This window comes from Aythya ferina (genome assembly GCF_964211825.1).
Source record: "Aythya ferina genome assembly, chromosome: 1".
NCBI classification, from domain to species: Eukaryota; Metazoa; Chordata; class Aves; order Anseriformes; family Anatidae; genus Aythya; species Aythya ferina.
In genome coordinates, this window is record NC_140296.1 from 206,854,653 (window position 1) to 206,877,271 (window position 22,619).

The window sequence follows — 22,619 nt, forward strand, 5'->3', positions numbered from 1 at the left end:
TTTCTTCCCCCCACCCCTCCTTCTTTCTAAGGTGACTTTTCTTTTCTTTGCTTGGTGCAAGCATTTCTAGTTTGGCCGCTTGTTCACATTCACTTGGTACAGAAGGGTGGCCAGACTCTCAAAACATCTGACATTGCTTTAAATCCACCAGACAGTCTTGTCCAATACTTTCCAATCGAGCTGAATGCTCTCCAGACCAACGCAGCACTGACATAATTGAACACTTGCTCATCGAACCTGCCGACACCGAGCTGCCAACGTGTGAGACAGCTGGGTGCCACCAGGTTGTGTAGCCTGCAGCAGGCAGTGCCGGCTCCCATGTGTGGTTCTCGCACTCTGAAGCTCGCTGTTCTCGTGTCACACTTCCCCACTCCCCTTCTGAGGGGTTACATATGCTGAAATGTGCTAGACTGAACTCAGACGCAGGGTCTACCAGAAACGTAACTTGTGCATTGCAAGAACTGCAAGCACCCAGGGAAGCCAGATCCTGTCATTCTTACTACTCACTTTCTACCTGGGTACAGCATGAGAGCTTTGCCAGGTACCTGAAATATCGAGGAGGGGGGAGCACACGAGTTAACCAACTTGCCCAGCTCTAGCCTTCTGCATGAGTCTGCTGTTCTTTACCAAGGCCTGCTTTGCTATGCTAACCATTTACTGGCTGTATCGTGTTCTTTTCAGTTACAGTTCAGCTGTCGTCAAGGTTTAAAACTGCTTGTGAGAGAGAACGCTCGGGATGGCAGAAAGCCACGTCTTGGCACAGCAGTACGGTGACCACCTGCGTTTTGGCTCTGTTTATTCTGTAATGTCCACCAGCATTCAAATTGCTTTGGCAACTATGCATTATATTACATCAGCAATTTCACCAAATGCTTGCAGATGTGGGGTCTGCTGGGAGAAAAAGGGAATATTTTGGCCAGTGAGCATTGAACTTTACATCTCATCACATTGTTCAGTCTATCGCTGTGTGATCAAAGCTGTGCTATTTTTGCTGGGCACTCTCTGGGGACTTTTAATACCACGGTAGCATAATGAACTGGAATCATGAAACAGGTTCAAAGAAAAGACTGGACAAAACCATGGAGGATATTTTTGTGGGGGCACTATGCGCACAGAAACCTCTGAGTGGAAGACTCCCTGGGTGGTTATCCAAGAGAAACATCATCATATCCTCACCCTGTTTTCCCTGGACATCTGCTTATAGACAATGCTTAAGACAGGATCCTGCACTAGATGGAGCCATGGTTTGACTTGGTATAGACATTCTCATATTCTTAACAGCATGAGGATAAATAAATAAATAAATAAAGTTATGCCTTTATGCTTATTTCTACTTCTCATGTAGGAATAGCCAAGAGCTGAAACAAGGAAGTTTATGCAGCATGGAGCTCTGTTACCATGTCCTGTTACAGCACGTGGTCTAGCACCTTTAGAGCTTGTCTTTGGGATATGCTGACCATCCAGTGGACAGGCACTACAGTGTCGAGTTCAGAGATATTTCAGGAAACAAAACTGGGAAGTGTGTTCATCCCCAACTTGCTCAAGGTTTGCTCTGCAAAGAGCAGGCTTGCAAAGTGGCTGCAGGCCAAAGGAGAATGTGCCTGTGAAGCCACTGGTTGCTGCAAGTTCTTGGCTTTGACTGTGAATAGTTCTGGTTGTTCTACCCTCTGGGGCTACCAGAAGCCCACAAAGCCTACAGTCCCTGGTGTGAAGATCTTTTAATGAGTTACAAGCAAAATATTTCAAGTGAAGGAAAGGATAAGAGGCTTGTTAGATAATACAAGAATTTTTGCTGTATGGGTATTACTTTTGGTATTAGTTTACATTGCTGCTTCTACAAGTATTCATTTTACTCTCTGCTCTCCACTTGATATTTTTCTCTACTGTAAGCATCTCTCCTGCATTTTTTTTTTTAATATGAGGTGGAAAGCACTTTTTAAAAAGATATCCAAAGCCCTACCAAGTTCAGTAACTAGCTGGACATCTCAAAAGGACCTAGACAGGCTAGAGGAAAGGGTCAGAAGGAAATTCAGAGAATCACAGAATCATAGAACAGCTCGGGTTGGAAGGGACCTTAAAGATCATCTAATTCCAACCCCCCTGCCATGCACAAGGATGCCACCCTCTAGATCAAGCTGTCCTGGGCCTCGTCCAGCCTGGTTTTGAACACCTCCAGGGATGGGGCATCCTGTTTCAGTGCCTCACCACCTTCTGAGTGAAGAAGTTCCTCCTGACCTCTAATCTAAATCTCCTCTCTTTTAGTTTAAAACCATTCCCCCTTGTCCTGTCATTGTCTGCCTGAGCAAAACGTTGCTCTCCATCTTTTTATAAGCTCCCTTTAAATATAGAAAAGCTGTCAATAAGGTCACCCCAGAGCCTTCTCTTTTCCAGGCTCAACATCCCCAGCTCTCCCAGCCTCTCTCCATAGGAGAGGTGCTCCAGCTCTCTGATCAACCTTGTGGTCCTCCTCTGGACCTGCTCTAACAGCCCCACATCCTTCTTGTGCTGGGGGCCCCAGACCTGGATGCAGGACTCCAGAGGGGACAGAGAGGGAAAATCCCCTCCCTCAACCTGCTGCTCACCCCTCTTTTAATGCAGCCCAGGATGCAGTTGCCCTTCTGGGCTGCAAGCACACACTGCTGGCTCATGTCGAGCTTTTTGTTCACCAGAACCCCCTAGTCCTTCTCCGCAGGGCTGCTCTCAGTGAGTTCTTCTCCCAGTCTGTGCTCATGTCCAGAATTGCCCTGACCCAGGTGCAGCACCTTGCACTTGGCCTTGTTGAACCTCATTAGGTTCACGTGGGCCCACTTCTCCAGCCTGTCCAGGTCCCTTTGGATGCCATCCCTTCCTTCTGTTGTATTAACTGCACCACTCAGCTTGGCATCATCTGTAAATGTGCTGAGGGTGCACTCCATCCCAGTGTCTGTGTTGTTGATAAAGATATTGAAAAGCACCAGTCCTAGGACAGACCCCTGAGGGACACTGCTTGTCACCGATCTCCACCTGGACATAGAGCCATTGAGCACCACTCTCTGGATGCAGCCTCCAAGCCAAATCCTTATCCACTGAATGGTCCACCCTTCAAATCCCTCTCTCTCCAATTTGGACATCAGGATGTCACGTGGGACCATATGAAAGGCCTTAGAGAAGTCCAGGTAGATAACACTGGTCAGTCTTCCCTTGTCAACTGATGCTGTCTAGCCATCATAGAAGGCCACCGGATTGGTCAGGCATGATTTGCCCTTGGGAAAGCCGTGCTGGCTGTCTCAGATCACCTCCTTGTCCTCTATGTGCCTTGCACTGCTTCCAGGAGGATCTGTTCCACCATCTCACCAGGCACAGAGGTGAGGCTCACCAGTCTGTAGTTCCCCAGATCCTCCTTTCTACCCTTTTTAAAAATTGGAGTGATTTTTCCTTTTTACCAATCACCAGGGACTTCACCTGACTGCCATGACTTTTCAAATAGGATGGAGAGAGGCTTGGCAGCTCCATCACCCAGTTCCCTCAGGACCCTGGGATGCATGTTGTCAAGCCCCATGGACTTGTACCTGTTCAGTTACATCAGGTGGCCTCAAAGCTGCTCTTTGCTTTCAGTGAGAGGGACTTTGCTCCCTCATCCCTCATCTACCGGTTCAGGGAAATGAGAGATGTGGGAAGTCTGATTGGCAGTGAAGACTGAGGCAAAGAAGTTGTTCAGTGCCTCAGCCTTCTCCATGTCAGTCGTTACCAGCTCTCCCTTCCCATTTAATAGAGGGGGTACACTCTCCTTGTCCTCTCTTTTCTGCCCAATGTACTCACAGAATCCCTTCTTGTTATTTTTTGCATCCCTTGCCAAGCTCTGTTCCATCCAAGCCTTGGCTTTCCTGACCCCATCCCTGCACACCCGTACCACATCCCGTACTCTCCCCAGGCCACGTGTCCCTGCTGCCACTGCCCGTGCATCTCCTCCCTGCACCTCAGTCTGACCAGCAGGTCCTTGCTCAGCCTTTCTGCCCTCCCTGCTCTTTTTTTTTTTTACGTGGGGGACTCATCCTTAAAGAGTTGCCAGATCCGTTCAGCTCCTTTGTCCCTAAGGACAGTGTTCCAGGAGATCTTGTCTCCTAGGTCTTCAAATAGCTTGAAGGTCTCTCTTCAGAGGTCCAGGGTCCTGACTGCTCTTCGCTAGTCCCGTATTCCTCGAGATCACAAAATTAACCAGAGCGTGGTCACTGCAGCCCAGACTGCTTCCAATCTTAATCTCTTTAAAGAGTTTGTCTGCTCTTGTGAGCACCAGGTCCAGAAACACTTCTCTTCTGGGTGGTTTGTCTAATATCTAACACCCGTCCCAGGCAGTTATCCTCAACACACTCTAGGAGTCTCCTGGATTGCTCATGAAATTCATGAGTTTCAACAAGGACAAATGCAAAGTCCTGCACCAAGAAGGAACCCCTTGACAGCAGAAAGGCTGGGGACTGACTGGCTGGGAAGCAACGCTGGGGTCTGGGTAGTCAGCAGACTGAAGAAGGGCTGGCCATGAGCCTTGGCAGCAGACGCTCACAGCATCCCTGGCTGCGTGAACAAGAGCCACTGCAGCAGGCAGAGCAAGAAGATTGTCCCTCTCATTTGCCACTCATGAGACAGCACCTACAAGACTGTGTCCAATTTGGGGGCTCAAGAAACACCTCAAGAAACTGAAGAAAGTTCAGCTGAGAGCCACAGTGATCAGGGCTGGAGCTCTTGCTCTGCCTGGAGAGGCTGAGCTATCTGGGCTCGTTCAGCCTGCAGAAGAAACGGCTTTGGGGGGACCTAACAGCAGCCTTCCCATACCAACGAGGAGGTTATCAAGAAGGTGAAGCCAGGATTCTCACAGTGGAAGGTGGTGGGAAGACAAAAGGCCAAGGCGCAGGAACAAGGGGGAATAGGCAAAACTGAAATGAAATCAGTTTCAGAGTGGTTAAAAAGATAAATTTTATGATGAGGAGAGTCAAGCAGCAAAACAGGCTGCTCAGGAAGGTTGTACATCCTTGGAGATTTTCAGGACCAGACTGAATAAAGCCCTGAACAACATGATCCAATCTCATAGTTGACCCTGCTTTGAGCAGGAGGTTGGACTAGAGACCTCCCTTCCAACCTGAATTATGCATTGATCTTACAACAGAGGAAGGTGGCTTCATTCCAGCTCTGGTTCACAAGCTGACCATCCTGCTCCTAGAAATAGCAGGAATCATGTCTGTTCCCCGTGAAACTGAATGTCTCCTCTTGCTCCTCAGCAAGAAAATCAACACTCAGGAGAGATCACTGATGGGAGAGGTGGGAGGAAAGCAGAAGCTTGGCAGGCTTCTTCTTCACTACCTGCAACTCACCGTTCTGACATAGCTCCTCGTCTCACTGTATCTGTGTGCTCTGCCATCCAAGTCATGCATAAGCAACTACATCCATTTCCTCATCTGCCTCTCCTCTCTCTCTCTGCAGCTTGCTCACTCTCTGTATTCTGTTGATGCCGCCTCTACTCCACTTCTCCATTTCTCCCCCCGAACTGCAGAAAACAAGGGCAATGACTGTGGATTGAATCAAAGGCACATCTAGCCCAGTATGCTGCCCAACAGTGGCCAACAATAATTGCCAGAGGAAGCACATAAGAACACAGCAAGCATGCAGTGCTGCTTTGCGCCTCCCAAATACTCTGTCAGCTTCCAGCAATTTACTGATCAAGAGCTGGCTGAGTCAGACTGCATTTGTATTTAACCCTTGGTAGACGTTCTTCTGTGCACTTGTCACTGCTCTTTAAACTCAGGCAAATTTCTAGCGCCCACAGTAACCTGCAGCAAAGAGCTCTGTGGCTTACCAGCAATGTGTGCGGAATTACCTCCTTCTCTTTCTTTTCAGCCTCCCCCTATTGCCCATCTGGCTTGTAAAGACCTTTTCATTAGGCTTTCTTTGAATTGGGTTGCTGCGTTATTATGCTCTCTTATTCAAATCTTTCACTACCCATTCCTACTGTGATAGCAAAATGATGAAGTAAACCAACCTTTTTTTAAACCTTGCCCACTTAAATATATTATCTGGTAAATCCAGTCATACGGAGTAAATTCTAGCTCTCTCTCCAAAATCTGATTTAGATGATATTTGCCCTAAAGCTAGTATCATCCCAATGCTACCCGGAATCAAATGTGCTTAATCTTTATTAAAATTATTAATGAATTACAAGCAATGTTCTCTCTGTAATTCACTGCTGATTAAATTGTGATCACCAAATCACCCATTTAGGCTTTGTAAAATACAGTCTTCATTACAGAAGGAAACTCCTCACTGATGTTTCAATGTGATCACATAGGCAAAGTGAAACCTCTCCCTTAACATGGAGAAGCATCTGTTTATGGTTAAGCACAAGGCTAATCGTTACTGAGTTTTACTTACTGTCTACGCAGGGTATAGATCTGCTCAGGGAGACTCTGAAGTTAAACAAAGACAACCAACAATCCCTTGGGAGCAGGCTTAAAACCTGATGTCTTGATTAAGCACTGAATTTATGAATTGTATTCAGCCCTTTAGGAGAGGGTTGGACTCTGCATGGACCCCTCCAGAGATATCGAGCACCCAGCCATATGGAAATCCCTTCAGTGAAAGCAGTGCTGGAGACTAGGGTTCTCCTAAAAGATTAGATACCAGACACAAGACTCGTGAAACCACCCTGGTAGCTTTTATCTTGATGAAATGGAGACAGAATCTGTCTGAGCTTATGTAAAATACTGGTAGCTAAAAGCACGGCTCTCTTATCCAACCCCATTTCTATGCCTCAAATGCTAACAGTTAATTACCCGTAGTAAACACGTTCATTTTTCACTTCTATCTTAACGTTTGTCTGCTGGTAAATGCTTCATCAGGTAACGGGCAGACCACAGCCCAGGAGATGGGCTGTCTGTAGAAGCAGGAGCCTGACCGGCTCCTGCAGCACTTGGAGCCCTTCCACAAGACTCACAGGCACGTGAGAGCAGAGCAGCTCCCCGCTGCCTTGTGCACCCACAAACCAGTGCAGCAGCTGGCAAGGGAAGCGTCCCCATCACGAGCCTAAGATTCTCTCCAGCACACAGCACAGGGGGAAGCTCCTTTAAATTTGTAACACCTGAACGATCATCCTTTCATCCTGCCTGATCCCGACCTAGCAATTACCAGTTTGCCATTCGATCTCCTCTGTCACGGGGAACACGTGTGCCTGAGCTCTTTGTCTGCAGGCACGCTTCGCTGCCAGGGACTGCGTGCTGCTGCCTCCCCCAGACCCCGATCCCGCTCCACACACCCGTGCTCTGCTGCCGAGCGTGAAACCTTGTCAGCTGTTCCAGGTTCTGCAGAGGGATGGTGGAGGTGAGGCTGATGGCTGAGAAAAGAGCTGTCTGTCACTGACGGCACGACCCTCTGTGTGCTGCCTCTGACCTCCCCACTGCCACCTCACAGGGTTCATATTCCAGGTTCGTGAATGGAAAACTAAACTTCCCCAGCGAATAAACAGGTGTGCACCTTGTAGTAGGGTGCACGTACACTTCCTACAAGGAGCAGCGAGACCTCACCAGGATCACCCATAACCTACAGAGGTTGGCACACGCAGGAACGAAGAGCCTGGGTCAGGACGGGAGCCCTCCGGTGACCAGGAGGGACCGGCAGACACCTCTGTCCCTGAGCACTGCAGGACGATGGCTCTCAGAGCAGCATCACCCTGCTGTGTGCATGCCTAAAGCGCAGCTTGGCGATCCCGAGCCTCATGGCAACCCCTCTGCAATTCACAGCGCGCACAATGCATTATTAATCTCTAAGGAAAACACAATAACTCTCCATAGTGCTTTTGGGCCTGTTGCCATAACAGCCTAAATCCCTGTGAGAATGTAACTCTGTGCATTAATTTGGGAGAGCTAATGAGGTTACTCTCTCCAGCTCACACCCCGGCAGCCCAGCCTTGCCCTCCCCGCGCAGGGAGGGCCGAGCAGCCCCAGAGCTGCCCCGTGCCGCAGTACCGAGGTGCCAGGCACTGGTACTGGGCTCATTTTTGGAAGGGGAAAGCGGGCGAGTGTTAACATCCCTTGGCTTCGCTGGGCTTGCAGCAGCTCCAGGCAACAACAGAAAGCTGGCAGAAGAAAGATGAGGGAAGTCACCGGCACATCAGAGAGCAGTGAAACAGGGTGCTGGGGACTGGCGCTGCGCAAGGTTCAAATTGCAGCGAGGGTGAGCTTGAAAGCCTGCCTGCCTGAAAGGGAATGAAAGCACTGGGAGCTCATCCAGGTCCTGAACTGCACGGGGAGAGGTCGTGTGCAGCCCATGCCGCTTGCCCTCCTCTGCCAAACCCTCGTGCTGAGCCTGGGGGGATCCGGCATCCCCAGCAGCCCCGAGCGCCCCGGTGCCCGCACCCTCGGCAGCCCTGGTGCTTCCCCCCGGCAGGGCACCCGCGCTGCTTCTCTCCTTGCAGAAACACCTTCCACAGCGTTTTGCATTGGCTCGGGGGGAGACTCGGCGCGTACCGAGACCGTTCTGCAGACATCCGAGTGTTTTTAACTTCTGATGCTGGAGCAGATGGCATGGCAGCTATCTTGGAAGCCTGACAGAGATCTTTTTGATCAGCCTCCCTGCTGCAATGCATTTCTTTCTTCACATTTCTCTTGAAACATTTCTTCTCTTTTGCTTTCCTTGTAGCAAGTGAAGGGTTAATTACCTTTGTCTCAAGAAATATTTAGATGAAAACATGAAATATTTTGATCTTTTGTCACAAGTCCCTGGGAATCTGAAACAGCTGTGCTTGTGGAGCATGTGCAATATGCAAATAATTCAGAGCAATTCTTCACCAAAATAAAACCAACAAACCAAACCAGCCAACCCCTGCTTATTTTTCATCTAGTTCTTTGCTGTTAGTAGAGATTTTTATGATGAAGTCAACTGACTGTACATCGTATGAGCCTGTCATTGTGGGTGTGAAATGACAGCTCAAGAAGGACTTCTAAAACAAGTCAATTGCAACCCAATTTCTAATGTTTGGCCGTTTTCTATTTTAACTTATTTGGAATTCCACGAAAATTAGCTGATTTCTAAGAGGCACTGCTTTTGGTGTGCATTGTAGCAGACAAGCTGGAAGCCAGAAGTTGCTATCCCCTCCTCACTGGAACTGCTTCCATTTTGTGCAGACAGATACCTTTCTTGGACTGAGCATAATTAAAAGCTCTTTGTGATTTTTTTCCTGTGTTTATTGTTAGGTCATGCTTGGATGCTGTGCCTGTGACAGCTGCAGCCATTCCAGCTCAGAATAGGCAATCTCCAGGTCTGCTTTTAATCTTCTCTGATGCAGATTAAATCTAGCATTTACAACCCCTTGTTGCAAGGGGCTGTAAGAGCTGGGAATCCCATGCAGGGATCAGGCTCCCAGGCTCCAGCTGCTGAACAAAAAAGACACACGTAGGACATTATGCTCTGTGCTTGGGAGCATACAAACCCTACACACAACCCTCAAGCCTTACAGTTGTATAAACCCTACAGACTTCAAATTCTTCTTAGGAAGAAATTCTTCACTGAGAGGGTGGTCAGGCACGGGAACAGGCTCCCTAGGTCAGCGGTGATGGCACCGAGCCTGCTGGAGTTCAAGAAGTGAACACTCTCAGACTCACAGTCTGATTTTTGGGTGGTTCTGTGTGGACCCAGGAGTTGGACTCGATGAACCTTGTGGGTCCCTTCCAACTCAGAATATTCAATGACTCTGTGAGGGTGGTGAGGCCCTGGCACAGGCTGCCCCGAGGAGCTGTGCGTGCCCCATCCCTGGCAGTGCCCACGACCAGGTTGGATGGGGCTTTGGGCAGCCTGGGCTGGTGGGAGGTGCTGTGCCCATGGCAGGGGTTGGAACGAGATGGGTTTTAAGGTCCTTTCCCACCCAAACCATTCTATGATCCCATGATTCTGTAATTCTTCCCACGTTTCTCTGCACACCGATATCCTTGACAGGATACCTGCTCTACAAGCATCAGGGGTAGGTTTAGATGGATTTCTTGAACCATTGACTCTGCTTTCACAAGTAAAAAGGAGCTCCTTACAGGCAAGTATCTTGTATTTAATGAATATTTTTCCAGCTTATGATCTATTATTGAGCTGAGATGGCATTTCACACAACAGTTCCCCTTTAAAATGATTTCTAGCTGTTGTGGCTTGATTGAACCTTGAACAAGTTCTGCTTAAAAGCATTTTCACATACATTCTTGCAAATAAAATAAACTTCTAGGACAGAGTTTGCAAAACAGACATGCAGCTTAGACACCTCTAGCCACTACAATGCTGGCCCGCCAAGTAGCAGACAGTAGAGATTTCTGCATCGTTAACATGCCAGGCTAGATGAGATGACTCCTACCCTACATGTGCTACTGGTAGTTTTTACCTTCATGAGAAGATTCACTTGTTATTTCGGCTCTAGCCAGATGCAAATACGTGGGTCACTGCTTTGGTGACCCAAGGTACCAAGGCAGTCAGATCTTCTCCCTTTTCACTATGTCCATCAGCATTTTTGCAACATATGAGTAACTAATTAATGCCTGCATTTGCTTCCAACATTGCATCTTATCATTTGCTCAAGCTCAGGCTTTATTTCAGCTCTTCAGTTACAGGAGCTTTACGCCTGTATATTCCATGGTGTGACAGCAGCTTTATCAACATGGTATATAAGTACACACTAGGGCAGTCCATTAAACACCCACTCTTTTTTTTAAAAAAGATTATCTATTTAGTTTGTTTTTCAGATTTATCATACACGCATTTAATTATCTGTAGCTTTCTACTACTCTCAGACCAATCTCACGTGGGACTACAGGTAGCAGCTGCTCTCATACAAACACAAATGTGAGGCACATATGTACAGCAATTCTGTGCCCTTGTACATATAAAAGTACATTCTGAATATGAATCCTTGCCTTTTTCAAATATTTTTACATTCTTGCTGGGGTTATGCTGCTCTCAGCTGTGTATCTAAACAGAATTTACTTTCTATTCATTTATGTGTGTGTTAAACACACAATCTGTTTTGGCATCACCACTGCTATCAAAAGGGTTTCTTAAAATTAACACTTAGCACACCACCTTCCCCTTGCCCCATAGCTCCAAGTGGTAACGCACTCTCCCCAGCTCCAACCCACACAGCCCTCACACCTTGCTAACACTACGGGTTTGTGTTATCACCCGGATGAAACCCACTGACACACAAGATCAAGAAAATGAGACCACTTTACTGCCATTGTGCCACCACCCCATGTCCATCCTCCAGCATGTTTTTGGTTTCAGTTGCACCATAAACCTTTTGTGACAGGGGACAGGGTCTAAATGTCCCGAAATTTAGATGACGGCTTGTTACAGACCGTGTCATGTTTATCCTTAGAAAAGATGCATTTACTCCCTGCTCTATCATCTGAGCCTGTTACAGCTCATAGCCCCATGCTCAACTCCCCATGTTCAGCACACGGCACTCCCAGCCCAACCACAACATGGGCAGACAGAAAACCACCCACCAGTCTTCACTTGCAAGCACAGAGAATGGGAGAAACGTCTTATCTCTTGCAGTTCTATAAAGAGAATCAGCAAAAAGGGACCTCTGGAGGTCTCTAGTCCAGCCTTCTGCTCAGAGCACGGCTAGTGTCAGTGTTAGAGCAGGTTCTCAAGACACATGCAACCTTCAAAGTACAAATCACATCAAGCATCCCCTCTTAAAAGATCTTCAGATACAAGGCACTGGAGGGTTGAGTCCTTCCTGCTGCTTCTCATGCAGGCATGAATGCTCCCTGGGAATGACCTTTCCTCTTTAGGAACAGATTTCCCCCCAGTTTGCCTTACCTACAGATTTTGTCCGCGGAATTCCTTTGCGTAGTGAAACATGGGGCTTCTCAGCTCCCGCAAGGACCCCCGAATGTGCTGCCATACCCTGGCGTTCAAAGAGTGACTGTAGAAGAGAAAAAAATAAAAGAAATTTCCATTCTGGACATCAGCAAGAATCAGCTGAAAGGAAACAATACTACACCTCAGCCCACCTGATGCTCCCAGCTGCAGAGTTCCCAACCACACGTCTGTCTGCACACCAGACCCTGTCCCTGCAGCTCCACACCCGCACGCAGGTCCCAGGACAGCCTTAGGAGGGACTGCTTCCTCGGGAACAGGCTCTGCCCCCTGCCTCGCTTCTGCCTCCAGCACTCCCCCTTCGGTGCTTCCCAAGGCAGAGTGCCCGGGACCCGGTGCGGCTGCCCTGGGGGCTGCCCCTCCATGCTCCCGCTGCCAGGCCCTGGTGGCACGCAGCACCCGGGGACATGCAGCACCTCCCTGGTGATGCTGCTCCGGAGCAGCAGCCTTCCTCTGTGGGAAGGCTTCAGGCAGGCCAGTCTGCTCAGATCCAGCCCGTCCCATTTTATCTCCTGCTCCAGAAGCTGCCTCCCACCGCCTGCAGCACGCGTTCACAATCCAGATAGCCTGAAGCTCGCATCCCCACTCCTACTCCATCCATGTTTCCCCTCAGAGACTGCCTTTTTCTCTTCTTTGATTCCTCTTAATTTCCAGCTTCACATCCAGAAAACTGCAGCCAGCCTAAGCTCTCCAACGCAGCTCTCCTTGCTCCTGATCTGTTCTGATGTCCCTCCCGCTGCCAATCCCACATTTGTGCACAAAACACCCGGGTCAGCTCCTCCACCCCCAGCTGGGCTCCTGCTCTCTGCAGCTCTGTCTCCCCCCAGCCTCTCCCCCTCGGGAAGCCCCCTCCCCAGCGCAGGTCCTTTGCTGTGGGCATCCAGTAGGTGACTGGCGCCTCGTGCCCTTCCCTTGCCCACCACAAGCCCTCCTCTCTCACACTGATTTCTGCTGGCGTGATGCGCCGGCTTGTTGGTCGCTGCTTCACAGTGGCTGCCCTAGAATCTGCTTCGACAATGTCTGCTCTCAGCGAGGGCTCGGCTGCTGCCAAAATCTCATCCAGTTTCTCTGAAAATCCAAACATAGAAGCAAACCAGTTAGCAAGGACCATTGCGCCAGGGCAGCTCCCCTAGGACAAGCCCGTCCTCTGCAGCGCAGCTAAGCAGAGCGCGAGCTTCTGCTTAGGGAACATGGTTTGCGGGCCTGTTGAAAACAGTCTGAGGACATGTCTGCTTGTCCTCCTCCTCCCCAGAGCCTTGCAGATGAAGACCTTGCTGGCTCTGGAGCAGCACCCCCCTCCCGCTGCACAACCAAGCCCCGACCTCACTCCACGGGGGACCCGCAGCCGGCGGCTCCGCGCTCCCACCCCGGCTGCAGCGGGTGCCCCTGCGCAGCCCACCCAGTGCCTGGGGTCCAACTTGCCCACGCTCGGCTCTGGGGTCTGCTCCCAGCTGCGCAGAGCTGTGCAGAAGCCTGCATCCTTTGATTAAAGGAGCACATTTTTGCCCAGCAAACTCTTGATATTCAGAATCAGTGATGGTGACGTTTTTGATAATCAGAATGAGATCAAATCCCCCAAACTGGGTTACGGGGTGGGGTGGGGCAAGCAGCTGTGCTACTCCAACAAGGGAAAACCCAGGTGTCCTGGGGAACATAGGCTAGGCAGAAAACCAAAGCAGAGCGTGGCACTCCTTGGGACCCCAAGGGAGTCAGCCTGGCTCCAGCTCAACCAGCTCCATTCCATTGTTAGATGGAGACAAACTGGGATGTTTCCTCCCTGGGTGGACTAATTAATGCAGCTGATGGCAGTAACCTGGCCCCATGCACAGCCCACACTCCTAGGCCCAGGGGCTCCAGTTAAGCTTGGGACCACCTGAGTGGTGCTGCAACATCTGCCTGCAGTGCTGCCACAGCCATACCATGGCCAGCCCTGGAGCCTGGCCTGGATCCTGACCCACAGACAGACTTCCAGACTTGGGCTGGGCCCTGCCTCATCACCATGGGCCTGCCTGGAGATCTTGGCTACGTCTGACCTTGGTTACCCTCACAGGACCAGCCCCTAGATCCTGACCCAGCTCCTGCCTAACCTCAGATCTGCCCCATGGCTGCAAACCCACAGAGTTGCGTCCTTCTGCACTTCCCACACCACTTGTGCCAGGAGGGACTGATTACCCCCTCAGACATGGCACCAGGCCCTGTATGCCACTGGGACTACCTGCCAGGGGTACTAAGATATCCTGAAACAAAGGACATTGTAAAGGGCAGCAGGCAGACGCTGGCCACCATCACCACTGACCCTTTCTGAGCTTCCTCCACATGCAGCCTGACAGGGTCCAGCAGAGCCGAGCTAACAAAGTTAGCCAGGTTAACTTCGGGTTTGGGCCACCCCCACTCCTATGGCTGCTGGGGCCTGGCAGGGTTCAGTCTGTCAGCTCCATGTCACACTGTGCCAGCTCTACCTTTGGAGGACAGCTGGCTCTGAAGTGTGCCCACCACATCGGTGTGGTGCTGTGCTGAGGCTGGGGTCTGTCTTGGCATCACGAAGACTGGATGATTCTACCCCCATGGCACAGCTAACCCACAGCTCCAGTAAACTGCACGGGGAGAGGGGTGACCACATGCAGCATTTGCCTGAGGTCAGGGAAAGGCTTGCACCCTTCTGGGCTCTGCTGATCCTAGCGACCCAAGTGACCTGGAGAGCTCTGACCATCAGGCCCCTAATCCTACAGACCCCTGCCCGGGGCTGGTGTGACTCACAGGCCAGCCTCAGCACCTCTGCACCCTGTGGTCACTGCAGCTGTCCACCTGTCTTTGTATGACAGCATTCTCCAGTTATAAAACTAGAAATGAGTGCAGTTGGTGGAGGAGCGAGCCCTGTGCAAACACAGGAGGCAAGTGGTCCTTGCCAAGCAATTCACATGCCCTCTGACACCCACAGCCTTGGTGGCAGGCACCCACGGCCCTGAGACCAAGCAGCTCCAAGGGAAGCCGCTCAGGCAGCTTCTGGATTTCCTCGGCACAAAACCTCCAGGCCTTTGCAGCAGCCCTCCTGGTGCAGCCATGCAGCCTTTTCTGCCTCTGGGGGATGTCGCAGTTCCTCTCCCTCAGAGCCGTGCAGCTCTCATGGGGCTGTCACCGCACGAAGCTCAGGTGGCTTGGCCTGAGCTGCCACCTCCCAGGGGGGCAGTGGGAGCCTGCTCTCCCCGTGCTGCCACACTGTATGGACCTCCAGCAGCAAAGCCTCAAGGGCCACAGGCTGCTTTTAAAGGACCACATGCTGGGAACATGCCCATGGGTTTCTGGAAGCTGTTCTGGGCAGCCCCGGGGGGATCTCAGTGCTGTGACAGGAATAACAACAATGCGAAGCCCTCTCCATCTACCTCAGTGGCTGGTTTTATTCTGCTTTTTGTCTTTTAATACTATCAGAGTGCATCCTCGTGTGGCTCCAGGCTGCTGGGGTGGGAGATGTGGCAGTGCTGTAGCTGCCCTGAGGCATGGGGACCCTCTGGGAATGGGGACAGCCAGCTTCCATGCCAGCACAGCCCTGGTGACCTCCTGCCTCACCGAGGCATGGGACTTCTGCAGTGCCTCCGCCTCTGAGCGCCGGCAGATCTGCTCAGCAGAGAGGTCAGGGGAGGTCCCTGGCAAGTGGCCCCCTCCCACTTGCCAGCCCCATTCAGCTTCTCTGCTATCTCTGTTAGGGTAGAAGAGTAGATCTCCCACCTTTCTGTAGGTTCAGGCTATCAGGACAGAGTTTGGCTGCCGAAAGGCAAAGAGCTGGGGTCAGGACCGCAGGCTGCCCGCAGCCCCGTGCTGGAGACACGCGGAGCAGTGGGCTGCCATGGGCTGGGCCTTCTCGCTGGGCTCTGTCTTTGTGCCGTCCCTTGTGCACTGTCCCCACGGACACCACGCAGTGCAGCGTTCATCCACGCTCCTGTGCTGCAAGCAGCCTCACCCCAGCCAGCTTGGGCACAGAGATCGTGGCCATCACAGCGGGTGGCCCTCTCCCCAGACCTCCTCCACCCACCTAGCTCCTCTCCAGCTAGCTGGGGGATGCCCCCCGAGCTGCCATCACCCCCTGCCCGCAGAGCAGGTCCCCAGGTATTCCTGGGCACTGGGAGCAGCAGGACAGCTCGCAGCATGGCTGTGACCGCAGCATCCTGACCCAGGGGCTGAAGGAGGATGCTCTGGATGACCCCAGACGTGGGGACATTCCTGTACAGGGTATTTCCACTGTGGAGTGCACCCAAAGAAAGCATAACACCCCGAGGAAGCCAGACCTGGACATTCATGGGGCCTGGCTGACAAACAGGAATTGCTGTCCATGCCCAGAGCTCTGCCTGCCTTCAGAATAAGCTTTCCCGTGACTGTCCCTGTGGCAAGGACTGGGGGACTTGCTGGGCACTGACAGGGAAGGGATGAGCCCCAGGATGTGCAGTTTCACTCACCCCCTTTTCTTCTCCGCATGGAGGCTTGGAATCAAGAAACAAAACACAACACATGAATGGCATGCACAGTTCCTGCTTCCATCCCCAGCTCCAGCCTCGCTCTCTGCCTTCTGTGCCTCATCCCCACACTCTTGCCTCCCAGCATGCTGGCAGGATCCGGCCCTGATGGTCCAGTGTGTGTCTGATTGAGGCCGCTCTCGGCGTTACGGCTCAGGCAGTGCATGGCTGCGGGCAGGCGAGAGGTGCAGCACCACATGCACCCCTGGCGCTGCCCTCTGGTGCCATGGAGAAACTCGTGTGAAAGTCATTAATGCCTGCTCACTGCAAAGAGACCGCAGCCTACAAGCCTCCCGAGGACAGTTTCCTCCAGATGTTTTAACTGCATCCAACAAAAGCAAGGACTGTGCAGTGCTTTCTTTGTTAGCAGCTTGCTGGAAATCTGCTTTTCCAAGGGGGCTGGCACAACGTGCAGCACCAGAAATTTTAAGGTATCACTGTGGGCACATGGCACGTATGGCAAGCTGCAGGACAGGGACAGGCTTCAAGGAAGAAGGGGCAGGGCCCATCCAACAAATCTCCCCTGAAGAAGCTGCAGGTGGAAATGTCCTGCTCACTAACACCAGCTTCCCCTCAGAAAAGAAGACCAGGCTCTGACCTGCACACCGCTGAGGTGCGGGGATGCTGACCTGCATGGAAACGTGCCCTTTGCAGTAAAAGCAGGAGAGGATCAACCACCAGAAGACAAAGTGAGGGAGGAGAAACAACCCCATCTTCCACATGCCAGGCTCCTTGGAGAGGCATGGTGGGGCTGGCTGCAGCATGCTCCCTGACCCACAAGACACAAAATAGGGACAACCTGCTAAAGCCTCCTGGAAGGCATCGTGGCCAAGTCCAGGCATTGCCTACAGATTCCTCTCGTGGGAGAATGAGGCAGTTGTCACTCCCAGCCCCTCTCCAGGTAGAAGAGAGGCAGCATCTAGATGCACACTGCTCAGGGAGACGCAGAGGTCTCACCTTTAATATGTTCTCTGGCAGAGATATTTCTTTGCTTTTTGTGACTTCCCTTTCCAGGAGCTTGCACCCCTTCCCCTCACACCTGGCAGCTGTGCTCGTCCAAACACATGCGAGTGTGCCCCGTGCCCTCACGCATGTGCAGGTTGTCCCATGGTGATGTCCCACACCCCACGGGCAGGTGTGTGTGCAGGTGTAAGACAAAGTGCTGTGGTTTGTGTGTCTGTCCCCTTGCCAAGGTGCCTGCGTAAAGCCTGGCTTTGACCTGGGCTGGTGGTCACCAAAGATGGGCCCGTGCAGCTGGGGAACATGTTCTCCCAGAGGCAACAGGATGCCTGTGCAAGAAAACACCTATCACACCAGCTAGAAACTGTCTTCAGGACCAGCACCAGGGAGTAAAAATATGAACCCCGGGGCCTGTGCAGTATCTGTGCAAAGGGAAGAATAAAAAGTAGAATAAATGGGCTGTTCTAAATCTTTTCCTAATGGCTGCTACTAAACACAGAGCCTTCGAATTTGGAAAGCAAGGAACAGGTTAGGGTGAAAAACAAGGCTGGGAGCTTAGCATAAAATCACAATGGCCATCAATCAGTTGATGCAAACCCTTGGATACTAAGATTTCACTTCAAGCCTATGTTTGAGGGTGAACACTAACCCTCAAGGTCTCCCTTCTTCAGAACCCTGCAGGCTATAGAGCCTGGTCATGCGTGTAGCACAGGGAGCAGACCAGAGTGAGGCAGGTCACAGATCTTCCTCCAACGCCCTGATGAAGGGAGGCGTTGGGTCTGTGCCCAGGTTTCTGTCTCCCAGCAGGTCTCCTCCCAGCAGGAGAGCAGCCTGCCACGCGCAGCCTCTGTGCCATGGCCAGCGAGCACAGCTGTGCACACCACCACGTTCTTGCATGGCAAAGAGCTCAGCAGAGAGCAGAAGCAGGAGCCAGGGCAGTCAGCAATGCTGAGGAAGGTTCGCTCGGTAGCTCTGCTGGGGCTCTCACCATGGGCTTGGAGAACGCTCAGCTCACTCCACGTCTGCCCTGCACAGCCGCTCTCAGCAGTGCCACACACGTGTGTACCACAGCTGCGCTCTGAGCTCTCCAAAATGAGGGTGGAGACTGCCCCTGCACCTCTTAGTGCCAGGCAGGACGTGGGATGACCACGACGCAGCCCTTCTGCCAGCCAGCCTGCCTGTCCAGTGCCAGCACCAAACCTCCACCGAGCCCCCTGCCCAGGGCCCTGTGGCCTCTGCCATGCACGGGGATGGGGTGCGGTGAGACGGGCACATGAGCCTGTGTGCAGCAAACAGAATCACAGAATCACAGAATTTTCTAGGTTGGAAGAGACCTCAAGGTCATCGAGTCCAACCTCCAACCTAACGCTAACAGCCCTCCACTAAACCATATCCCTAAGCTGTACATCTAAGCGTCTTTTGAAGACTTCCAGGGATAAACAGACTGCTTTGGGGGGGCATGAACGCTGACAGCCCTGCAGCCCTGGGATATCAGGGGAGGCCAGGACCCTGCAAAGGTGCGGGCTCGGCAGGGATGTCGATACGAGGGAAGAGCACGGGGCTTCATCACAGGGTACCTGGATGTGAGGATGGAGGGGGCGGGTGGAGGGGTGCTGAGAGAACACAGGAACATGGGGCTGCAAGCTGGGATGCCAAAGCATCTGGAAACGTGGGTAGGCTCTGTAGTGACAGCAGATCGTGTGAGCGTGTGTGCATGTGCATGTGTGCGTGTAAGGGAGGAGGGCAGCCCAGGGGGATGCCAGCTGATCTTGCAGCATGTGCTATCTGCCTAGAGGTAGAGGAAAATAAAAACAATAGGCTGCTCAGCGCACGTGAGGCGCAGGGTGCCCGAAGGACGGGGCACGGGGGAGGTGAGCCTCTCTGCACGCACACAGAGGCTCCCAGCGCCCTGTCCTGGTCTGTCCACCTGCTGAGGTGGCACCGAGGAGCCGGTCTGGCTCTGTGGGGGTCCTGTGGGCACTTGGCCCCTCGCACCCCGCGCAGCACAGCAGGGATGTCGGTACGGGAGGAGCGTGTCGCCGCGAGCTCACGTTCATGCACCCCTCAGGAAAATGGATGCTGTGCGTGCTGCCTGCTCTCGCCCCAGCCCCCGCATGCTCGTCATGCTCCTCCGCATGCAGGCGCGAGCCCCGCGCCGCCGCTTACCCAGCTCCTCCAGCTCGGCTGTCATGGACTTGGACCGCAGCGTCAGGGTGGTGCTGGGCGCTCTCTTGGGAGGCGGCGGAGCTGAAAGGAAGAGAGACGGCATTTTGCATTTCTTGTCCAGGAACTTACGAGGAGTGGCCAGATGCAGGTGCCACTTCTTCTCCACAGCCTGGATCTCCTCGTACTCGCGGGATGAGGAGTCGCACTGCTGCAGAATCTTATTGAGGCTGCGCGTGGAGGCAAACTTCTTCATCGTCTCGGTCGCACGGTCCCGAGGGCTTGGGGCAGGCCCCGGCGCGGAGGGGCTGGAGGCTGCCGCAGGCACGTGCACGCTGCCCAGGCTCCCACAGCCCTCAGCGGAAGAGAGTCCAAGTCATGTCCCCGGGCTGCTCCTGCCCCCCTGCCGCTACCGGAGATGCTATGGCTATGAAAGCCTCTCGCGAATTAAATCTGTCTCAGGCAGCTGGCTGCCTGCCTGCGGGACTCAGCGCACAGCTTTGATGGCTGCTTCCCCTCCGCACACGCCATGGGTGGAGGGGTAGGAGGGAGAAGCAAGTCCAGGAGGCCTGATTCTCAGTCTCTCATCCCCGCCTCGGCGCGGCGCGTCCCCCAGCGAAACGCAGCCCACCCACCCTCGTCTCTGCCGGCTGGGGCCGTATCCAGGACGGGTGAGGCTCCCGCTGCCCTAGCGAAGCTCTGGAGGCGGCCGGCTCCGTGCCGGGCAGCGGCACATGGCCGGCGGGCGCTGTGCTGGGGCGCGGGGCTGCCCGGGGGTCCCTAGCCAGGCCGGCCCGCGGGTCCGCCCCGGAGGCGCTCCATGCCACGAGCCCACCGGCACAGGGACGAGTTGAAGGCTCTTCCTCTTCACTTCGGTGCCTCCTCCTCGCGCTCGCGCTGTGACAATGCTGGCTTCAACGCTCAAGCATTGCCATGGCAACCAGAGCTTCAGGCTGGTGCTGGCGCTGCCTGCATCAGAGACCCCAACAGGGGCGGATTCAGACAGAAAACGCCAGTCCCACACAGGCCTCCATCACCCGCAGGAAAAAATGTCCCCAGCCAGGAGGGACGGGGTGGGTTCCATCCCACAGCACCACAGCCGGGCCCTGCTCGATGGCAGCAGTGGGGCTTGGCCCCAGCCCCTGGGCCCTGTGCTGGGGCAGCTCTGAGGGCTGGGCTCAGGCACCAGCAGTGACCAGTGGCTGCTCTCCAGCTACGGGGCTGGGAGCATGAGAAGCAGTGAGTGGCACCGGTGGTGGTCCCGGCACTGGTTCCCAAGCCTCAGCCTTTCCCATAGCTCATGCTTTTGTGCAGCGGCAATGTAATTACGGCGCTTGGTGTCAGCATGCAGAGCTGCCTCCCTCCCCCACGCCCGGTGTGCTGGGCTGGGAGCGCCCCTCTGCTGTCCCCGCTCCCCAAAACCACCACGGCCCCACAGGCACCTCCCCACACACGGCCCCATGAAGGTGAGAGCAGGGCCGGGCAGGGAGAGCCTGCCCCGTGCCGGCTGCTCCCAGCACGCCCCTGCCCTCTGCAGCTCTGTGCCATGATGTGCCCCTGCCCTGCACTGCTGGCTGCCCCTCTCCTGAGGGCTGCCCTGCCCCAGGAGCACATCAGCCTGCCCTCTTGGCCCCCCTCTGGCAGAGGGTCTCGCCTCTTCCCTCAGTGCCTGGGAACAATGGGGCGAAGGCCCAAACCATCCCCACTGCACCACTCCCCACACGTGTCCGTGCTGTGAGGACCAGCAGGGCTCCCACACGCGGCGCTCCCCGCTCCCAGCAGCTGCAGTGCAGCAGTGTCCTCCTGCACGGCTGCTCCACGCCACAGCTCCTTCTGGCATGGCCACGGCGTCTGTGAGCCCACTCACGCCCCGGCAATGCCAGACCCCTGCTCGCAGCACCGCCAAGCTCCGCACTTACCCTTTTTCCGAACAACTTCTTCTGACTCTGGCTTGCGGCTGACGGAAACAACTTTCATCACCAGGTGATTCCCCCCTTGCCGGATGAGCGAGACCACCTGCTTGTGCCCCACCTTCACCACGTTCACACCATTCACCTAAAAAAAAAGAGAAACGGTCCACTACAGAGATGGCTCCAGAGATGCGCCAGGCCAGCACAAGCAGCACACGGTGGGACAGCCGCCAGGCAGCAGAAGCTCTGCCTTCTGGTCTCAGCTTTAGTGGCCAGGGTTACCCACCCTTTGTTAAAAAAAAAGCCAGGTTTGCGCACTTCTGCATTGACTTTTGAAATGTGTTGTGTATTCTAGGACTGCTATTACTCTGGATACAAGATAATGAATGATGGCAAATAAGACACAAGTGATTTTCTACGGGCAGGGCTACGGCAAAAACAGAAACACTTGTGTTAATATTTACGCTTATATTTATGTTTCCAGAAGTGAACCACTCAAAAGATAGGTAACAAGAGTATTTAGGACCCATAATTTCAAGATCAGAAGCTTTATATCCAGGCTGTTGCATGCCACAGGCTTCAGGTCTCTACTCAAAGACACCAGGAGATGAAGAATTTAATGTTCCCGAATCCATTCCCTGAATCTTCCAACTGCCACTGCTTACCCCCCAGTTCCTACATTAAACTAGCATGAAATCAAACTTCAGCTGCTGGTTCTTGTGACACCTTTCCTTATTGTGCAGCACCTTCCTCACTACCAGCCTCACCCTCTGGACCTCACCCGCTGTGAACAGAAGTACAACAACTGAAATGCAGAACTGTCCTGGATGGAGGAAACTTTGACATTTCAAGAGTATTTCCCTTGCATTTGTTCCAACTCCAGCTGGAGATGTTTCATCTTAAAGTCTAAGGTGTTTTTATTAGTACTAATTTGGGTAAATGTTGCTGTTTACATAATTAGAACTATGTAGGTTATTATAGCACTTGTAATTCATGAGCCGTAGTGCGGTCTTCTGTGAAACACCATTAAAAATACAAAAAAGAAAATGCATTGAAGGCAGTTCTGAAATAGAACATCAAGATTTTCTAAGATGCAAAGCTTTTGAAATACTCATTTTATTTCAATTATTTCTCTTATCCAACTTTCATGAAAATACAGGTTTTCCTCAAATAATAGGATTTTGCTGAAATTACCAGCCTA

General features: G+C 52.8%; 1 protein-coding gene across 2 annotated transcripts in view; it reads right to left on the reverse strand.

Annotated features, from left to right (window-relative positions):
• SHANK3 (SH3 and multiple ankyrin repeat domains 3) overlaps positions 1-22,619 on the reverse strand; it is a 369,667-nt gene that overhangs the window by 26,930 nt on the left and 320,118 nt on the right. Inside the window, exons 17-21 of one of the 2 annotated variants that reach the window (XM_084506715.1) lie at positions 21,428-21,563; positions 19,512-19,592; positions 16,329-16,352; positions 12,821-12,948; positions 11,821-11,926 (exon numbers count right to left, since the gene is read on the reverse strand). In XM_084506715.1, the coding sequence (XP_084362841.1) occupies positions 11,821-11,926; positions 12,821-12,948; positions 16,329-16,352; positions 19,512-19,592; positions 21,428-21,563 (475 nt within the window). The remainder of the gene's footprint in view (positions 1-11,820; positions 11,927-12,820; positions 12,949-16,328; positions 16,353-19,511; positions 19,593-21,427; positions 21,564-22,619) is intronic. The other variant, XM_084506714.1, reaches the window with a different exon arrangement.